We start from the raw sequence: 20553 nt of genomic DNA, 5'->3' as shown, positions 1-20553 counted from the left end.
CCTCTCTAACATGACAGATTATATAAACATACATAACCCGTGTGTTCCCTGTGACAGTGATCTGTGTCTGATACCGGCCATCAATAAGGCCAACTGCTGCTTAGTGTCACTATGGTGGGGACAGCGCCAGTGGCGGGTCACCTGGAGAACATCAAGTCACACACTTACAGGAGTCATGGCAGACGAATCAGAGACCTTATAGCAGACTGCCAGTGAAACGTGGAGAATAGAAGATATACATTGTCCCTGTGGTGTCACCGCATGGACCAGCACATGAAGGAAGGGAAGTCACAATGCTCCCCATATCCCCAAGTAATGGCTATTTATTTCCCCTCCATCTTCTGGATTTGCTTGTCTGCTGCCTGCCCTGACCTCTGGCCTGTATTCTGGTCCTTCATCTCTGCAGTGTTGCAGTCTGCTCTGGTGGGGTCTGCAGTCCTGTTACCTGCCCTGACCTCTGGCCTGTATTCTGGCCCTTCATCTCTGCAGTGTTGCAGTCTGCTCTGGTGGGCTCCGCAGTCCTGCTGCCTGCCCTGACCTCTGGCCTGTATTCTGGTCCTTCATCTCTGCAGTGTTGCAGTCTGCTCTGGTGGGCTCCGCAGTCCTGCTGCCTGCCCTGACCTCTGGCCTGTATTCTGGCCCTTCATCTCTGCAGTGTTGCAGTCTGCTCTGGTGGGCTCCGCAGTCCTGCTGCCTGCCCTGACCTCTGGCCTGTATTCTGGTTCATCTCTGCAATGTTGCAGTCTGCTCTGGTGGGCTCCGCAGTCCTGCTGCCTGCCCTGACCTCTGGCCTGTATTCTGGCCCTTCATCTCTGCAGTGTTGCAGTCTGCTCTGGTGGGCTCCGCAGTCCTGCTGCCTGCCCTGACCTCTGGCCTGTATTCTGGCCCTTCATCTCTGCAGTGTTGCAGCCTGCTCTGGTGGGCTCCGCAGTCCTGCTGCCTGCCCTGACCTCTGGCCTGTATTCTGGTCCTTCATCTCTGCAGTGTTGCAGTCTGCTCTGGTGGGCTCCGCAGTCCTGCTGCCTGCCCTGACCTCTGGCCTGTATTCTGGCCCTTCATCTCTGCAGTGTTGCAGTCTGCTCTGGTGGGCTCCGCAGTCCTGCTGCCTGCCCTGACCTCTGGCCTGTATTCTGGTTCATCTCTGCAGTGTTGCAGTCTGCTCTGGTGGGCTCCGCAGTCCTGCTGCCTGCCCTGACCTCTGGCCTGTATTCTGGCCCTTCATCTCTGCAGTGTTGCAGTCTGCTCTGGTGGGCTCCGCAGTCCTGCTGCCTGCCCTGACCTCTGGCCTGTATTCTGGCCCTTCATCTCTGCAGTGTTGCAGTCTGCTCTGGTGGGCTCCGCAGTCCTGCTGCCTGCCCTGACCTCTGGCCTGTATTCTGGTTCATCTCTGCAGTGTTGCAGTCTGCTCTGGTGGGCTCCGCAGTCCTGCTGCCTGGTTCGGCCCACCATTCATCCAGTGAACTTCTGTACTTGGGTCTCCTGTCTAGCTACCTTGTTCAGTCTTCTATTTATCCAGTACACTCCTGAGCTGGGGGGGGGGGGGGGGGTCACAGTTCGGCTACCTGTTCTAGTCTGCTATTCATCCAGCAGGGATCTGTAGTCTTGCTGCCTGGTCCTGTCTGTTGTTCTTCCAGTATGCTTCTGACATGGGGTCCAAAGTCTTGCTGCCTGGTCTGGTCACGATTCATCCAGTATGCTCTTGAGCTGAGGTCTGCAGCCCTTCTAGCTGATCTAAATCGTTGGTCATCCTGTATACCTCTAAGTTACAATGCAAAGTCCTTCTGCCTGGTCAGGTCTGCTGTTCATCCTCATATGCTCCTAAGTTGGGGTCCTCAGTGCAGCTGCCTGGTCCTATCCCATGCTTATACTTTACTTTCATGAACTGTGGTAGTGTACAGTCTACTTGGGTCCATTACTCATCCAGTACTCTCCCGAAACTGGGCTGCTCAGTTCTGATGCCTGGTCCTATCCTCATCTCATCCATTCATTTTCCAAGTTGGGATCTACAGTCTTGTTGGGTCTACCATTCATCCAGTACACTCCTGAGCTGGGGTCCACAGGCTGGCTGCCTGGTCTGATCCGCTGTTCATCCAATGTTCTCCTAAGTTGGGGTCCACAGTTCTGCTGCCTGGTCCTATCCTCTGCTTATCCTCTTTCCTGAGCTGGGGTGGTCTACAGTCTAGTTAGGCCCACTACTCATCCAGTACTCTCCAGAGTTGGGCTGCTCCATTCTGCTGCCTGGTCCTATCCTCTGCTCATCCATTACTTTCTAGAGTTGGGGGTCTACATTCTTGTTCGGTCCACTAGTTATCCAGTACTCTCCTGAGCTGGGGTCCACAGGCTGGCTGCCTAGTCTGATCTGCGGTTCATCCAGTACTCTCCCGAGTTGGGCTGCTCAGTTCTGATGCCTCGTCCTATCCTCTGCTCATCCATTACTTTTCTAAGTTGGGGTCTACAGTCTTGTTGGGTCTACCATTCATCCAGTACTCTCCTGAGCTGGGGTCCACAGGCTGGCTGCCTGGCCCTATCCTCTTCTTATCCTTTACTTTTCTAAGTTTGAGGTCTACAGTCTTGTTGGGTCCACTACACATCCAGTACTCTCCTGCGTTGAGGTCCACAGTTCTGCTGCCTGGTCCTATCCTCTTCTCATCCATTACTTTTCTAAGTTGGGGTCTACAGTCTTGTTGGGTCTACCATTCATCCAGTACTCTCCTGAGCTGGGGTCCACAGGCTGGCTGCCTGGCCCTATCCTCTTCTTATCCTTTACTTTCCTGAGCTGGGGTGGTCTACAGTCTAGTCACTACCCATCCAGTACTCTCCAGAGTTGGGCTGCTCCGTTCTGCTGCCTGGTCCTATCCTCTGCTCATCCATTACTTTGAGTTGGGGTCTACAGTCTTGTTGGGTCCACTACTTATCCAGTACACTTCTGAGCTGGGGTCCACAGGTTGGCTGCCTGGTCCTATCCTCTGCTAATCCATTACATTCCTAATTTGGGGTCTACAGCCATATTTGGTCTACTACTAATCCAGTACACTCCTGAGCTGGGGTCCACAGGCTGGCTGCATAGTCGGATCCGCTGTTCATCCAGTACTCTGAGTTGGGGTCTACAGTTCTGCTGCCTGGTCCTATACTCAGCTTATTCTTTACTTTCCTGAGCTGTGGTCCACAGTCTAGTTGGATCCACTGCTTTTCCATTACTTTCCTGAGCTGAGGTCTAGTCTAGTTCAGTCCACTGCTCATCCAGTACTCTCCTGAGTTGGGCTGCTCAGTTCTGATGCCTGGTCCTATCCTATGCTCATCCATTACTTTCTTGAGTTGGGGGGGGTCTACAATCTTGTTGGGTCAACTACTCCTCCATTTCTCTCCTAAGCTAGGGTCCACAAGTTGGCTCCAAAGTAAAAAAAACAAAGGGCGCACCGACCTAGCGCATTACCCTCAATAATAGGCTTTATTAATTAAAGGTGTATATACTCACAAAGGTATATAGTGTATATATATATATATATATATATATATATATAAAGGGTATATACTCACAAAGGTATATATATATATATATATATATATATAAAGGGTATATACTCACAAAGGTATAAAAAAGTACATCCAAACTGAAAAATCTGGAACAATCTGTAACCAATGTCCTCAATGAATGATGGCTAACGCATTTCGAGGCTTAACCTCTTTCTTCAGAGCCAGCAGGCCATGTGTAGACCACTCATTTATGTAGCAAGTAACCCATCCCACCTAGGTGTGGTATAAAACAAACAACATGCGGGGTCTGCCAAGATCTTATAGGAGAGTCCTAATACAGCACTAATGGATCCAACGCTACACCACCAAGTCTGTGAACCCCGACCATCACTTCTATACCAGCTTGCTGGACACCCCATTCCAGAACCATGACCCCACCCCATGACCATTAACATAGGAGGAGTCCCCACCAATGGCCATTTACATAGGAGGAGTCCCCAGCAATGGCCATTTACATAGGAGGAGTCCCCACCAATGGCCATTAACATAGGAGTCCCCACCAAGGGACATTTACATAGGAGGAGTCCCCACCAAGGGCCATTAACATAGGAGGAGTCCCCACCAAGGGACATTTACATAGGAGGAGTCCCCACCAAGGGCCATTAACATAGGAGGAGTCCCCACCAAGGGACATTTACATAGGAGGAGTCCCCACCAAGGGCCATTAACATAGGAGGAGTCCCCACCAAGGGCCATTAACATAGGAGGAGTCCCCACCAAGGGCCATTAACATAGGAGGAGTCCCCACCAAGGGCCATTAACATAGGAGGAGTCCCCACCAATGGCCATTTACATAGGAGGAGTCCCCACCAAGGGCCATTAACATAGGAGGAGTCCCCACTAAGGACCATTAACATAGAAGGAGTCCCCAGCAATGGCCATTAACATAGAAGGAGTCCCCAGCAATGGCCATTAACATAGGAGGAGTCCCCACCAAGGGCCATTAACATAGGAGGAGTCCCCACCAAGGGCCATTAACATAGGAGGAGTCCCCACCAAGGGCCATTAACATAGGAGGAGTCCCCACCAAGGACCATTAACATAGAAGGAGTCCCCAGCAATGGCCATTAACATAGAAGGAGTCCCCAGCAATGGCCATTAACATAGGAGGAGTCCCCAGCAATGGCCATTAACATAGGAGGAGTCCCCACCAAGGGCCATTAACATAGGAGGAGTCCCCACCAAGGACCATTAACATAGAAGGAGTCCCCAGCAATGGCCATTAACATAGGAGGAGTCCCCAGCAATGGCCATTAACATAGGAGGAGTCCCCACCAAGGGCCATTTACATAGGAGGAGTCCCCACCAAGGACCATTAACATAGAAGGAGTCCCCAGCAATGGCCATTAACATAGAAGGAGTCCCCAGCAATGGCCATTAACATAGGAGGAGTCCCCACCAAGGGCCATTAACATAGGAGGAGTCCCCACCAAGGGCCATTAACATAGGAGGAGTCCCCAGCAATGGCCATTAACATAGGAGGAGTCCCCACCAAGGGCCATTTACATAGGAGGAGTCCCCACCAAGGACCATTAACATAGAAGGAGTCCCCAGCAATGGCCATTAACATAGAAGGAGTCCCCAGCAATGGCCATTAACATAGGAGGAGTCCCCAGCAATGGCCATTTACATAGGAGGAGTCCCCACCAATGGCCAATAATAAAGAGGAGTCCCCCCCCCCCATGGCCATTTACATAGGAGGAGTCCCCAGCAATGGCCATTTACATAGGAGGAGTCCCCAGCAATGACCAATAATAAAGAGGAGCCCCCCCCCCCCCCAATGGCCATTAACATAGGAGGAGTCCCCACCAAGGGCCATTAACATAGAAGGAGTCCCCAGCAAGGGCCATTAACATAGAAAGAGTCCCCACCAAGGGCCATTAACATAGAAGGAGTCCCCAGCAATGGCCATTAACATAGAAGGAGTCCCCAGCAATGGCCATTAACATAGAAGGAGTCCCCAGCAATGGCCATTAACATAGGAGGAGTCCCCAGCAATGGCCATTTACATAGGAGGAGTCCCCACCAATGGCCATTAACATAGAAGGAGTCCCCAGCAATGGCCATTAACATAGGAGGAGTCCCCAGCAATGGCCATTTACATAGGAGGAGTCCCCACCAATGGCCAATAATAAAGAGGAGTCCCCCCCCCCCATGGCCATTTACATAGGAGGAGTCCCCAGCAATGACCAATAATAAAGAGGAGTCCCCCCCCCCATGGCCATTTACATAGGAGGAGTCCCCAGCAATGGCCATTAACATAGGAGGAGTTCCCAGCAATGACCAATAATAAAGAGGAGTCCCCCCCCCCCCCCCAATGGCCATTAATATGGAGTCCACCTATGGCTATTAAATTTAGAGTAAACACCAATAGCCAGTAATGTGAGGACCAATTGCACTGCAAAGCACGCTCCCAGTACAGAGAGCCCCATACTATCAGGACCTCCGGGTCACCTGATTGCTGCGATAGCCTCTGATTGGCTATCACTACGATCAGTCACTGTGAGCCCACCCCTGAATGAAGAGAAAGATACAATGTATCTTCCTTACCTCGCAGGAGAGGAAATGTAAACAAACTAAAAGTGTGCAAAAAATAAAAAATAAAAGATGAAGGTTTGCCAGGGTTAGTGTTAGGGTCAAGGTCAAAGGTCACCGTTACCATTAAATCCTTTTCTCTGATGTTCATTGAAAGACACAGCTCCTGATCTTCTTGACCATTGGGTTATACTGCCCCCTACAGGAGTAGGACAATAGGCAGAAAACAAGTCTGGCTACGCCTATGGGCGGTCCCAGGGGGTAAACTCCCTCTCTCTGCTATAGGAACAGCAGGGGAATCTCGTGACCAAGCCACAAACCTCTGCACCCTTCTGTTGAGCCGGGAGGCCAACAGATCCACCTCGGGGATGCCCCACCGGAGAGACAACTGATGAAACACCTCCAGATGAAGGGACCACTCCCCTTGGTCCAATGCCTACCGAATGAGGTAATCCGACTGCCAGTTTTTTACCCCGGGAAGTTCTGCCCACCTTAGAATGCCGGCTACCTCCAGAGCCGCCAGGACACTTCTTGTGCCCTCCTGGTGATTGACATATGGCACAACCGTGGCATTGTCTGATTGAATGCGCACTGGACATCCCTGTAGGTGAACGCATCCAATGGTCTTCCAGTGTCCAGACCCCCTGAATGAAATTTTTGCCGAGGACGCCTCCTCAGCCAGACAGACTGGCATCCGTGGTGACCACAAGGGGAGGACGGATTTGCCCAGCCAGAGAACAAAGCCACCATATCAGGGACTTCTTCGTTCCCGGTTTAGCCGGATCGGATTGTCCAGAGACTGCGGAGTCCCCGCAGAGAGGGAGAGGACCCCACCAGACTCAGCACCCAGCACCTGCAGCCACCAGGATAATCTGTACTCCACGCTCAGCGATCAGGAAGTCAGCACCAAGGGATGAGGAGGGGCTCCCGCAGCCGAAATCGCTGCCCAAAGGGCTCCACTGTCATGGCTACTGCTATTTTCAATGGTAAACCCCCACAAAATAGCCACCAGACTACACAAAAATGGCCGCCGTGCATAGAGCACACAGGCTACCGCAAAATGGCCGCCCCACAAGGCTCCTAGGAGGGATCCCTAGGCCTTAAGGACAGGCACAGGCAGGATGGGGGGCCCACCAGGTACAACCTCCCCCCCCCCCCCGTACAGCCGATCGTTCTGTCCATCTACAGTATAGCTCCCTGCCCCCACCCCAGGAGGTGGACCAGACCACCCACACAGCCCCAGCTTAAATGGAGGGGGGGTAGGATGGGGGGACAGATGAAGGGGGGGGATACCTGACGGAAAGGAGGGGAACCCTGGGGTCCGACCATCCCAAGGAGGGGCCCACGTCCACCCTAAAACCCTACATTAGGGAGAGGGGCAACAGCTACTCACCACACCAGGAACCAGGCAGGCACCGTTCCAGACAGAACCTCCTCGCTTTTTAAATGGGGGGGCTGTCGGCATGGAGGAACGCTGCGACTCGGGTTTGCGACCTCGGCAGACGTTTAACTCGAAGGCCGGCCCCCGTCAAGTGGGGCTATGTCATGGGCCGACCTAGCATGGAGCTGAGGTCTGCGTGCGCTCCCGGCCCAGACTGGGGTGACCACTGAATCTAGACTATCCAGCCCGCCCCCCAGTCCGGCAGTTGATTGCAGATCTCACAGAAAAAAAAAATCTGAAGAAAAAATTGCCAGGACCAGAGATCCCAGCAAGGAGCGAGGTCCTTACTCCTGACTAGGCAGGAAAAACTGAGTACCTATAGCAGGGGGAGGGACTATACCTCCTGGGACCGCCCATAGGGTGTAGCCAGATTATTTTTCTGTCTTGTGTCCTACTCCTGTAGGGGGCAGTATAACCCAATGGATCAAGAGCTGTGTCCCTCAATGAACGGAAGAGAAATTATTTTTTTCTTCATCCCAGTACAACCACTACAGGTATGTTGGTTGGTGGGAAATGGTTAATGTGAGATCTGGGGTCAAAAAGACCTCACACCTCACATCTACTCTTAAAAGCAAAATAAATAAACGGGCCCTTTAAGGCCGTTGGGGAAGAAGCAACTTATGACATCACTCTGGTCCTCCAAGGCCATAGAGCCGGGATAGGCAAACTGTGGCCCTCCGGCTGTTGCAAAAACTTCAAGTCCCATCATGCCTCGGGGTATCATGCTTGTGGCTGTCAGAGTCTTGCTGTGCCTCATGGGACTTGTAGTTCTGCAACATCTGGAGGGCCACAGTTTGCATACCCTGTCATAGAGTATAGAGGGGGGGGCCAGCTTTCCCGCACTCGACTTCCTGCAAAGGACCGGATCGTTCTCCTGGCTGCCAGCGGCACCGGTAAGCTGGGAAAATGACTGGGAAGAGGCGAGGGGGGGGACCTCTCCCACCGCCCATGAAAGTGATCCCGCAGCGAATCCACCGCTGGGACCACTTTTATGTGAAAGAGGACCGCCCACCCTGTATAAAAATACCGGGGTTATGGCTGCTATCTGCTGCCATAACCCCGGTATTTAACGTCAGGTTAGTGAAGTCAATACACAGCGGGCGGTGCGGAAGTGGTTAAAGTGTGACGGCTCTCGTTCTGGGAGGACGTCACATGACGGCGCACCACAACGGCCTCTCGGGGGCGCGCAGTGCGGTGATCGTGGACACCCCGCGACCCCGATCTTGGTAAAGACCCATTGACGTGGATCTTTACCCATGTGATCCAATCACAGCCGGTTACATGTAAATGAGGAAGTGCCGTTTATCGGCTCCCCTTGTCTCACACTGTCAGAGAGTGGTGAGGAGAGCCAATCAGCGGCTTCTCCCCAAAGGGGAACCCAGGACAGGTAATCAGTGCCCATAAGTCCCCCCAACCAATGCCCATCAGTGCCTGCTCATCTGTACCGCCCAATAGTGCCACCGCCTGTCAGAGCCGTCTTTTAGTGCCCATCAGTGCGGCATATTAGTACCTCATCAGTGCCACCTCATCAATGCCCATAGGTGCAGCCTATCAGTGCCCATAAGTGAAGCCTATCAGTGCCCATAGGCGAAGCCTATCAGTGCCCATAGGCGAAGCCTATCAGTGCCCATAGGCGAAGCCTATCAGTGCCCATAAGCGAAGCCTATCAGTGCCCATAAGCGAAGCCTATCAGTGCCCATCAGTGCCATCTCATCAGTGCAGCCTATCAGTGCCCATCAGTGCAGCCTATCAGTGCCCATCAGTGAAGCCTATCAGTGCCCATAGGTGAAGCCTATCAGTGCCCATAGGTGAAGCCTATCAGTGCCCATCAGTGAAGCCTATCAGTGCCCATCAGTGAAGCCTATCAGTGCCCATCAGTGAAGCCTATCAGTGCCCATCAGTGAAGCCTATCAGTGCCCATCAGTGAAGCCTATCAGTGCCCATCAGTGCAGCCTATCAGTGCCCATAGGTGAAGCCTATCAGTGCCCATAGGTGAAGCCTATCAGTGCCCATAGGTGAAGCCTATCAGTGCCCATCGGTGAAGCCTATCAGTGCCCATCGGTGAAGCCTATCAGTGCCCATCAGTGCAGCCTATCAGTGCCATCTCATCAGTGCAGCCTATCAGTGCCCATCGGTGCAGCCTATGAGTGCCCATCGGTGCAGCCTATCAGTGCCCATCAGCGCAGCCTATCAGTGCCCATTGGTGAAGCCTATCAGTGCCCATCAGTTCCATCTATCAGTGCCCATCAGTGAAGCCTATCAGTGCCCATCAGTGAAGCCTATCAGTGCCCATCAGTGAAGCCTATCAGTGCCCATAAGCGAAGCCCATCAGTGCCATCTCATCAGTGCAGCCTATCAGTGCCCATCAGTGCCATCTATCAGTGCCCATCAGTGCAGCCTATCAGTGCAGCCTATCAGTGCAGCCTATCAGTGCAGCCTATCAGTGCAGCCTATCAGTGCCCATCGGTGCAGCCTATCAGTGAAGGAGAAAAATTACTTATTTTCAAAATTTACTGACATTTTTCTTTTTTTTTGTAAGAAATAAAAACCCCCAGCAGTGAATAAATTCCACCCAAAGAAATCTCTATTTGTGTGAAAAAAATGATAACAATGTCATTTGGGTACAGTGTAGCCTGACTGAGTAATTGTCATTCAAAGTGTGACAGCGCTGAAGGGGGGGGGGGAGGGCCCGGTATTGAAGGGGTTAAAAATAATAATAATCAGGAGACCCCCATTTACCACTAAAATAAAAAAAAAGTAAAATTTTTCCTGAAGAGATAAATATTTCCCTATAATTGGAATGCAGGAAGTATCGGGGGATGGGGTGCGGAGATTTACTGACATGTAGTCAAAGTTGCAGAATTGTGCTCAGGCATTTCATTTTACCCCCTCCCCTCCCCCCCCCCCCCCCCGCCGTACAATTCTCCAATCCCAAACGCAGAATTTCCTCATCAGTGCTGACAATCTGCAGTAAAACATCATCCACACCATGAACCAGAGGGGAGCCCCGCCTACCAGGGGGCGGAGCCTAAAACAGTCAACTCCCAGACAATGACAAGTCCATCCCCCGAGAAGCGGTCAGTGCAATGCTGACATGTTGCAGGTCCTGGGAGATCAGCAGACATTTTCCTCCAGTGACCGCTTCTCTTTACAGACCCCCAATTCTGAGCCCCCCCCCCGAATTCTATGTCCCCCTCCCCCCCCCCCCAAATTGAGCCCCTCCCCCAGTTACCTCTTCCAGCTCATCCTTGGCGTCCAGGCTGGTGGAGACGAATAACTTGATCTTCACCTTCGGCTCCATATCGGGGGGCTGGGGGGTCGCCGTTTTGTGTTTTACACCCTGTTGGGGGTGGGGACTGTCACATACGATGGGCTCCTCCTATCTCTGTATGCGGGGGTGGGGAGGGGGCGTGTACTCGTTAGAAGTCCTGTATTCTGGGTGATGGGAGGGGCGGAGAGTTTGGGGACATCTAGACTGAACTTTGGGGGGTTCTAGAAAACTTGGAGGAATGGGGGGGCCACCCCAGCTACATGTGGGGGGGGGGGGAGAAGGGGAGGTTTGTGGGATATTCGGGGCTCTGGGGGGAAAAAAGGGGCCCCTGGCAATGCAATGAGGGGGAATAAAGGACTGAGGGGCCCCGGGCCCTTTAAGAAGGTGCCCTGTGGGATACAAGGGGGCCCCTGCGTGGATATGGGGCCCTACTGAAATAAGGGGGCCCCTGGCTGTGTACTGGGGAACCTATGTAGCTTTAAGGGCCCCTGGCTATCTATTGGGGGCCTCTATGAAAAAGGGGGTCCACCCAGAGGGGGGGGGGTCTTCAAGGTCCCTGTCTGTTTACTAGGGGCCTATATGAAAAAGGGGGTCCACCAGGAGGGGGTGGGGTCTTTAAGGGCCCCTGGCTGTCTACTAAGGGCCAATATAAAAGAGGGGTCCCCTATGGGTCTTCAAGGGCCCCTGGCTGACTACTAGTGACCTATATATAAAAAAGGGGGTCCCCTATGGGTCTAAAAGGGTCCCTGGCTCTCTACTAGGGGCCCTGTATGAAAAAAGGGGTCCCTGGTGGGTATTCAGGGGCCCCTAGCTGTCTAATCAGGGCCTTTCTGCAAGGAGGGGCCCCTGGCTGAATATTGGGGATCCTGACTATAGGGTATGAGGGGCCCCTGACTGCCTATTTCTACCCTAGAGGGTGTAGGGGGGCCCCTGGGTGTCTTTTTGGCCCCAAAGGATATAAAAGGGGCCCTTGGTGGCCTATATGTAAGGTGGGGGCCCCTGACTATTGGGGACCCCACAATTAAAGAGCTGCCCTAGCTACAAGTGCCCCTGGCTGTCTTCGAGTACCCTAGGGGTAACAAAGGGGCCCCTGGCTGGCTATAAGGGGCCTTATGGGGTAAAAAGGGGCCCCTGGCTGTCTATTAGGGGCCCTATAAGGAATGAGGGTCCTAGCTGGCCCAAACCGTTCACTGTAGGCCCTAATGGGATCTCAGGGGCCCTATGTGAAGTGGGGGGCCCCTGTCAGGGTACTGAGGCGCTCTGTTCCGCGGCGCCCCCGGCCCTCTCCTAGCACACACAGGAAACCATCCACAGCTCAACCACTGGCCGGAAGCACCCGCCCCCTTCGCCAGCCGACATCCAATCGCAGAACGGTAGACCCTGGACTGACAGGCGAACGCACCGCCCTACGGTCCTGACGTCAACGCTCTAACCAATAGCGGCCCAGCAAGACTGACTAGCGGAGGAAGCGCGGGATGTCAGGTGACCACCTTTCAGCGCAGACGCCGCCATGTTTGTGGAGGGCAAGAGGGACGCGGGGAGGAGCCGGGCGGCTTTGATTCCTGATTGGCTGAGCAGCGGGTTCGGTCATCGGTGGGCGCCGGAAGTCGCGACAGCATGAGAGTGTGCTGTGTGTTGCCCACAGTAACCATTTTCCTGTTACCCATAGCAACTTCCCAGTGCCTGTGCAGTGCATTGTGGGAGTTTTAAAGGAACCCAGTGATGAGGGGAGCAGGGAAGCCGCCATTGCTGACCTCATCCTTCATTGGCCGCTCGCTGGCCCCGCCTTTTCTGGCACTTTTTGTTTACAAGTTTAAATTAGTATTCTTTGCTAGAAAATGACTCAGAATCCCCAAAACAAGATAAATATATTTATTAGTAGAGACATTCAAAGTGTGACAGCGCTGAAAATGGGGGTGGAAGTGCCCGGTATTGAAGTGGTTAAATAATATCCATAGGCAGCGAGTTACAGAGGAGGTCGGGGGATGGGATTATTCCTCTCGCTCTAACGATCGCGGCGATACCTCACATGTGTGGTGCGATCGCCATTTACATATGTGGGCGGGACTTCTGCGCGCAAGGGCGGGGCGCTTTACTTCTTTTTTTTCTTATTTATTTTACTTTTTATTTTCACTCAACTTTAATTTTTATTATTTTATTACTTTTAGGGCCGGCTCAGACTAGAATTCGCTGAAAAATTCGCACCGCATCAAAATCGCAACTTGTTCACGCGGCCTGATCGCGGAATGTATGATAAGTTAACGACAACCCGCAATCAGTTTTCGAATTGCAGAATCGGATCGCATTTGGTGTGAACAGCCATGCGATCCGATTTTGGTGCCGACAAAAAAAGGGGTCCTGCACGAGTTTGGTCTGAATGCGGTGCCAATCACTCTCCCGCCACCTCCTAAAGTGATCCTGTGGTGAATCGGCTGCTGGGACCACTTTTATCAGACGCAGAACCGCCCACAGTGCAAAAAAATCCCATGTACATAAGTATTCACCCCCTTTGCCATGTACATAAGTATTCACCCCCTTTGCTCAATACTTTGGTGAAGCTCCTTTGGCACCAATTCCAGCCTCCAGTATTTCTGAGTATGATGCTACAAGCTGGGCACTCCTATTTTTGGGCAGTTTCTCCCATTCTTCTTTGCAGGACCTCTCAAGCTCCATCAGGTTGTATGGGGGAGGGTCAGTGCTCAGCCATTTTCAGATCTCTCCAGAGATGTTCAATCGGGTTCAAGTCTGGGCTCTGGCTGGGCCACTCAAGGACATTCACAGAGTTGTCCCATAGCCACTCCTTTGTTATCTTGGCTGTGTGCTTAGGGTCGTTGTCCTGTTGGAAGATGAACCTTCACCCCGGTCTGAGGTCCAGAGCGCTCTGGAGAAGGTTTTCATCAAGGATGTCTCTGTACATTGCTGCATTCATCTTTCCCTCCATCCTGACTAGTCTCCCAGTTCCTCCCCACAGCATGATGCTGCCACCACCATGCTTCACAGTAGGGATGGTATTGGCCAGGTGATGGGCGGTGCCTGGTTTCCTCCAGACATGACGCTTGCCATTCAGGCCAAAGAGTTCAATCTTTGTTTCATCAGAGCAGAGAATTTTGTTTCTCATGGTCTGAGAGTCCTTCAGGTGCCTTTTGGTAAACTCCAGGCGGGCTGTCATGTGACTTTTACTGAGGAGTGGCTTCTGTCTGGCCACACCCATACAGGCCTGATTGGTGGAGTGCTGCAGAGATGGTTGTTCTTCTGGAAGGTTCTCCTCTCTCCACAGAGAAATGCTGGAGCTGTCAGAGTGACCATCGGGTTCTTGGTCACCTCCCTGACTAAGGCCCCCTCCCCCGATCGCTCAGTTTGGCCCGGCGGCCTCTCTAGGAAGAGTCCTGGTGGTTCCAAACTTCTTCCATTTACAGATGATGGAGGCCACTGTGCTCATTGGGACCTTCAATGCTGCAGAAATATTTCTGTACCCTTCCCCCGATCTGTGCCTCCATACAATCCTGTCTCCGAGGTCTACAGACAATTCCTTGGACTTCATGGCTTGGTTTGTGCTCTGACATGCACTGTTACCTGTGGGACCTTATATAGACAGGTGTGTGCCTTTCCAAATCATGTCCAATCACCTGAATTTACCACAGGTGGACTCCAATCAAGTTGTAGAAACATCTCAAGGATGATCAGAGGAAACAGGAGGCACCTGAGCTCCATTCTGAGTGTCATGGCAAAGGGTGTGAATACTTATGTACATGACAAAGGGTGTGAATACTTATGTACATGGCAAAGGGTGTGAATACTTATGTACGTGGGATTATTTCCTTTTTTATTTTTAATAAATTTGGAAAGATTTCAAACACACTTCTCTGATGTTGTCATTATGGGAAATTGTTTGTAGAATTTTGAGGAAAATAATGAATGTATTCTATTTTGGAATAAGGCTGTAACATAAAATGTGGAAGAAGTGAAGCGCTGTGAATACTTTCTGGATTCTCTGTATTTGCCACTTTGTGTCGGTCTATCACATAAATCCCAATAAAATACATTTACATTTTTGGTTGTAACATGAGAAAATGTGGGAAATTTCAACATTTGGGGGTCCCAATAGACTGACACAATGACACTTGGGGGTCCCAGGACAATGACACACTGACACTTGGGGGTCCCAGAACAATGACACACTGACACTTGGGGGTCCAGAACAATGACACACTGACACTTGGGGGTCCAGAACAATGACACACTGATACTTGGGGGTCCCAGAACAATGACACCCTGACACTTGGGGGTCCCAGAACAATGACACACTGACACTTGGGGGGTCCAGAACAATGACACACTGACACTTGGGGGTCCCAGAACAATGACACACTGACACTTGGGGGTCCAGAACAATGACACACTGATACTTGGGGGTCCCAGAACAATGACACCCTGACACTTGGGGGTCCCAGAACAATGACACACTGACACTTGGGGGGCCCAGAACAATGACACACTGACACTTGGGGGTCCCAGAACAATGACACCCTGACACTTGGGGGTCCCAGAACAATGACACACTGACACTTGGGGGTCCCAGAACAATGACACACTGACACTTGGGGGTCCCAGAACAATGACACACTGACACTTGGGGGTCCCAGAACAATGACACACTGACACTTGGGGGTCCCAGAACAATGACACACTGACACTTGGGGGGCCCAGAACAATGACACACTGACACTTGGGGGTCCAGAACAATGACACACTGACACTTGGGGTCCCAGAACAATGACACACTGACACTTGGGGGTCCCAGAACAATGACACACTGACACTTGGGGGTCCAGAACAATGGCACACTGACACTTGGGGTCCCAGAACAATGACACACTGACACTTGGGGGTCCCAGAACAATGACACACTGACACTTGGGGGTCCAGAACAATGACACACTGGCACTTGGGGATTCCAGAACAATGATACACTGACACTTGGGGTCCCAGAACAATGACACACTGACACTTGGGGGCCCCAGAACAATGACACACTGACACTTGGGGGTCCCAGAACAATGACACACTGACACTTGGGGGTCCAGAACAATGACACACTGACACTTGGGGGTCCATAACAATGACACACTGACACTTGGGGGTCCATAACAATGACACACTGACATTTGGGAGTCCCAGTAGACTGACACTTGGGGGTCCCAGTAGACTGACACACTGACATTTGGGTGTCCCAGTAGACTGGCACTTGGGGGTCCCAGTAGACTGTCTGACACACTGACACTTGGGGGTCCTAGTAGACTGACATTTGGGGGTCCCAGTAGACTGACACACTGACATTTGTGGGTCCCTGTAGACTGACACTTGGGGGTCCCAGTAGACTGACACACTGACATTTGGGGGTCCCAGTAGACTGACACTTGGGGGTCCCAGTAGACTGACACACTGACATTTGGGGGTCCCAGTAGACTGGCACTTGGGGGTCCCAGTAGACTGACACACTGACATTTGGGGGTCCCAGTAGACTGACACACTGACACTTGGGGGCCCCAGTAGACTGACACTTGGGGGTCCCAGTAGACTGACACACTGACATTTGGGGGTCCCAGTAGACTGACACTTGGGGGTCCCAGTAGACTGACACACTGACATTTGGGGGTCCCAGTAGACTGATACTTGGGGGTCCCAGTAGACTGACACACTGACATTTGGGGGTCCCAGTAGACTGACACTTGGGGGTCCCAGTAGACTGACATTTGGAGGTCCATGTAGACTGACACTTGGGGGTCCCAGTAGACTGACATTTGGGGGTCCCAGTAGACTGACACACTGACACATGGGGGTCCCAGTAGACTGATACTTGGGGGTCCCAGTAGACTGACACTTGGGGGTCCCAGTAGACTGACACTCGGGGGTCCCAGTAGACTGACACTCGGGGGTCCCAGTAGACTGACACTTGGGGGTCCCAGTAGACTGACACTTGGGGGTCCCAGTAGACTGACAATTGGGGGGTCCCAGTAGACTGACATTTGGGGGTCCCAGTAGACTGACACCCCAGGAGGACTCAGAAAGCTCCTTCCCCGGTGTTATTTCTGTAGATTGTGGCTCCTCTGAGCGGCTCATTGGTTGGGTTGGATTATGCAGCGCTCATTATCCGTCCGGCGGATTGTATAAAGCTTTATCTGTCGCCTCCACACAGACATAATGGACAATCCCGGAGCTCTAATGCGCCATTTCTCTCCTTATTGTTTACAGCCTCCCAGGCAGAGCAGAACCCGGCGCTTCCATTATCTTTAATTAAACTGCAGCAGAGCGACAGGCAGAGCCGTATTCTGGACGGAGAATGGAGTGGCGGTGTTGGGGGGGGAGGAGGGGGGGGGGGCTCTAGCTTTGGGAAAACACAATGCAGAGCGAGGAGCTGCCAAGGGAAGGGGGCAATAAGGAGTTAATTCAAAGAAAAGAGAGTTGGGTGACAGAAAGTCTCCTCATCTCACCTCCGAAGAATGGAGACTTTCCAGCCACATATCTGCTTGTGTCAGGTAAAATTGGTGCCATTTACGTGGCAGTTCTGGGATTGAGAACGGTCAATCAGACGCTATACATTGTAACAATCGATCAGATAAAGACTCAGGCATTGGGTTATTGGTGATCGGATTATACATTGACCCCCCTTAATCAGTGTAGTAGTTGGTCACAATCATTTGGACTTGTTCTGTAAAGTTGAAGATGTTTTCGTAGTTTCAGCCACTTCCTGGATAAATTGTGGGGTGGCGATGTTACGGGATAGGGATATTCTTTGGAGGATGGTAAGGCAAAGATTTTGGACAGAGAGGACAAAGCGATGTGATAGAGAGCATCTACGGTAGACTGGAACACCCATTATTGAACAGGGGTGGAGGCCATCTACTTTACGTCAAACTGGGACACCCCTCATTGAACAGGGGTAGGGTCTATCTAAATCAAACTTGAACAACCATCCTTGAACAGGGGTGGAGGCCATCTACTGTTTTTTAAGCTGGAACACCCATTATTGAACAGGGGGTGGAGGCCATCTACTTATGTCAAACAGGAACACCCATCATGGAACAGGGGTAGGGTCTATCTAAATCAAACTGGAACAGCCAGCATTGAACAGGGGTGGAGGCCATCTTCTGTACGTCAACCTGGAGCACTCATCATTGAACAGGGGTGGAGGCCATGTACATCAAAATGGAACAACCATCATTGAACAGGGGTGGAGGTCATCTACGTCAAACTGGAACAACCATCATTGAACAGGGGTGGAGGCCATCAACACCAAACTGGAACACCTATCATTGAACAGAGGTGGCGGCCATCTACTGTATATCAAACTGGAGCATCCATCAATGAATAGGGGTGAAGGCCATCTAAATCAAACTGAAACACCAATCAATAAACATGGATGGAGGCCATCTACATCAAACTGGAATACCCATCATTAAACAGGAGTGATGGCCATCTAAATCAAACTGGAACACCCATCAATGAACAGGGGTGGAGGCCATCTAAATCAAACTGGAACACCCATCAATGAACGGGGGTGGAGGCCATCTAAATCAAACTAGAACACCCATCAATGAACAGGGGTGGAGGCCATCTAAATCAAACTAGAACACCCATCAATGAACAGGGGTGGAGGCCATCAACATCAAACTGGAACATCCATAATTGAAAAGTCGCGGGGCAATCTTCGTCATACTGGAACACCCATCAAAAATTGATGAGTAGGGGCCATCTACATCAAACTGGAACAACCATCTTTGAACAGGGGTGGAGGCCATCTACATCCAACTAGAACACCCATCAATGAACAGGGTGGAGGCCATCTAAATCACCCTGGAACACCTGTCATTGAACAGGGGTGAAGGCCATCAACATCAAACTGGAACAGCCATCATTGAATAAGGGTGGGGTCCATCTAAAGCAAACTGGAACATCCATCATTGAACAGTCATGGGGCAATCTTCGTCACACTAGAACACCCATCAATAAATTGATGGGTAGGACCCATTTAAATCAAACTGAAACACTAATCATTGAACAGGGGTGGAGGACATCTACGTCAAACTGGAACACCCATTAATGAACATGGGTAAAGACCATCTATGTCAAATTGAAACATCCATTATTGAACAGAGGTGGAGGCCATCAACATCAAACTGGAACACCCATCAATGAACAAGGGTGGAGGCCATCAACATCAAACTGGAACACCCATCAATGAACAAGGGTGGAGGCCATCAACATCAAACTGGAACACCCATCATTGAAAAGGGGTGGGGCCCATCTAAAGCAAACTGGAACATCCATCATTGAACAGTCATGGGGCAATCTTCGTCAAACTGGAACACCCATGAGTAGGGCCCGTTTAAATCAAACTGGAACACCAATCATTGAACAGGGATGGGGGCCATCTATCACAAACTGAAACACCAATCATTGAACAGGGGTGGAGGCCATCAACATCAAACTGGAACACCCATCAATGAACAGGGGTGGAGGCCATCAACATCAAACTGGAACAGCCATCATTGAAAAGGGGTGGGGCCCATCTAAAGCAAACTGGAACATCCGTCATCGAACAGTAGTGGGGCAATCTTCGTCAAACTGGAACACCCATCAGTAGGGCCCATTTAAATCAAACTGGAACACCAATCATTGGGGGCCATCTATCACAAACTGAAACACCCATCAATACACAGGGGTAGGGGCCATTGAAATCAAACTGGAACAACCATCATTGAACTGGGGTGGAGGCCATCTACGTCAAACTGGAACACCAATTAATGAACAGGGGTAAAGACCATCTATGTCAAACTGGAACATCCCGAACAGACCTGGGGGCCATTTATGTCAAACTGGAACAACCGTCATTGAATATTGGTAGGGGCCATCTATGTCAAACTGGAACAACCATCACTGATCAGGGATGGAGGCCATCTAAATCAAACTGGAACACCCATCACTGAATATGGGTGGAGGCCTTTAACACCATCGATCTTTCACAAATAATGCCTTTTTACCACCTCTACCTCAGTGAATAGACAAAATTTCACTCCTTCAGCCATGCAACTTGAAGAGTTAACACCTATACAGACCCTTGGCACCAAGGATGGGATTATAGAACAGGGCGGTTCCACAACTCCTATCTTGTTCTTGGACAATCAACATCTGTTTTGATACATTCTATGGTGACCAGACGAAGGTGTCTATGTGGACATAAATGCCGTGGCATGTTCCTGAACCGAAGAACTGACTTGGAGAAGGTACAAAATTGTCTTCAACATTACAGGACAAATCTAACTGGATGAGTCCAACTACTACTAGATATGCCGTGACTCGGAGAAATGAGAACCTCCACAGAAGTACCTGACAACCGTCGTCATGAAAATTGTCAGGCGTCCCAAGAACTGTCGCAGCCTCCGACGAGGTTGACAAATTGTATTCATTGTCCACCCGTGTTCTTGTCAAGTCAAGGTCAGTAATCTGGGCTCAAGAACCTTCGATGCTCGCAGCCTTGCTAATGGGGAAGACTCTACGAACGGTCGAGGATATGGTCCTGCGAATGTGGTCTTTAAAGACTCTACGAACGGTCGAGGACATGGTCCTGCCAATGTGGTCTTTAAAGTTTAGCCAAGTCTGACCATAGACATATGTGCCATTAGAGATCTAGCGGTCTGACTCAATGCTTAAAGGTGATTTGCCAGTGCTGAGATGGGATGATACCTGAGAAATGTTGTCTCCAACCACTCCT

The 20553-nt window shown here is 51.2% G+C and overlaps 3 protein-coding genes across 3 annotated transcripts in view; all 3 read right to left on the bottom strand.

Moving 5' to 3' along the window:
• The window catches only part of INTS3 (integrator complex subunit 3), a 120671-nt gene extending 109793 nt beyond the window's left edge, over nucleotides 1–10878 (bottom strand). The window contains exon 1 of the mRNA XM_082275164.1: nucleotides 10743–10878. Coding sequence (XP_082131290.1) covers nucleotides 10743–10811 — 69 coding nt within the window. The 5' untranslated portion in view covers nucleotides 10812–10878. The remainder of the gene's footprint in view (nucleotides 1–10742) is intronic.
• Nucleotides 8430–20553, bottom strand: part of ILF2 (interleukin enhancer binding factor 2) — a 181362-nt gene continuing 169238 nt past the window's right edge. The window contains exon 15 of the transcript XR_014226064.1: nucleotides 8430–8444. The gene's annotated coding sequence lies outside the window, so the exon portion shown is untranslated. The remainder of the gene's footprint in view (nucleotides 8445–20553) is intronic.
• On the bottom strand, nucleotides 13008–15915 carry LOC309569887 (uncharacterized protein; the record flags this gene model as incomplete). The annotated part of the gene is made up of 3 exons (XM_082275878.1): nucleotides 15093–15915; nucleotides 14893–15027; nucleotides 13008–13016 (listed from the first exon to the last, which is right to left on the bottom strand). The coding sequence occupies exons 1-3, from the start codon at nucleotides 15894–15896 to the stop codon at nucleotides 13008–13010; spliced, it is 948 nt and encodes a 315-aa protein (XP_082132004.1). The 5' UTR covers nucleotides 15897–15915.

This window comes from Pelophylax lessonae (assembly GCF_965119305.1).
Source record: "Pelophylax lessonae genome assembly, chromosome: 13".
Lineage (NCBI taxonomy): Eukaryota > Metazoa > Chordata > Amphibia > Anura > Ranidae > Pelophylax > Pelophylax lessonae.
Note: the sequence above shows the minus strand (reverse complement) of the source record. Positions and strands in the feature narration are given on the sequence as shown.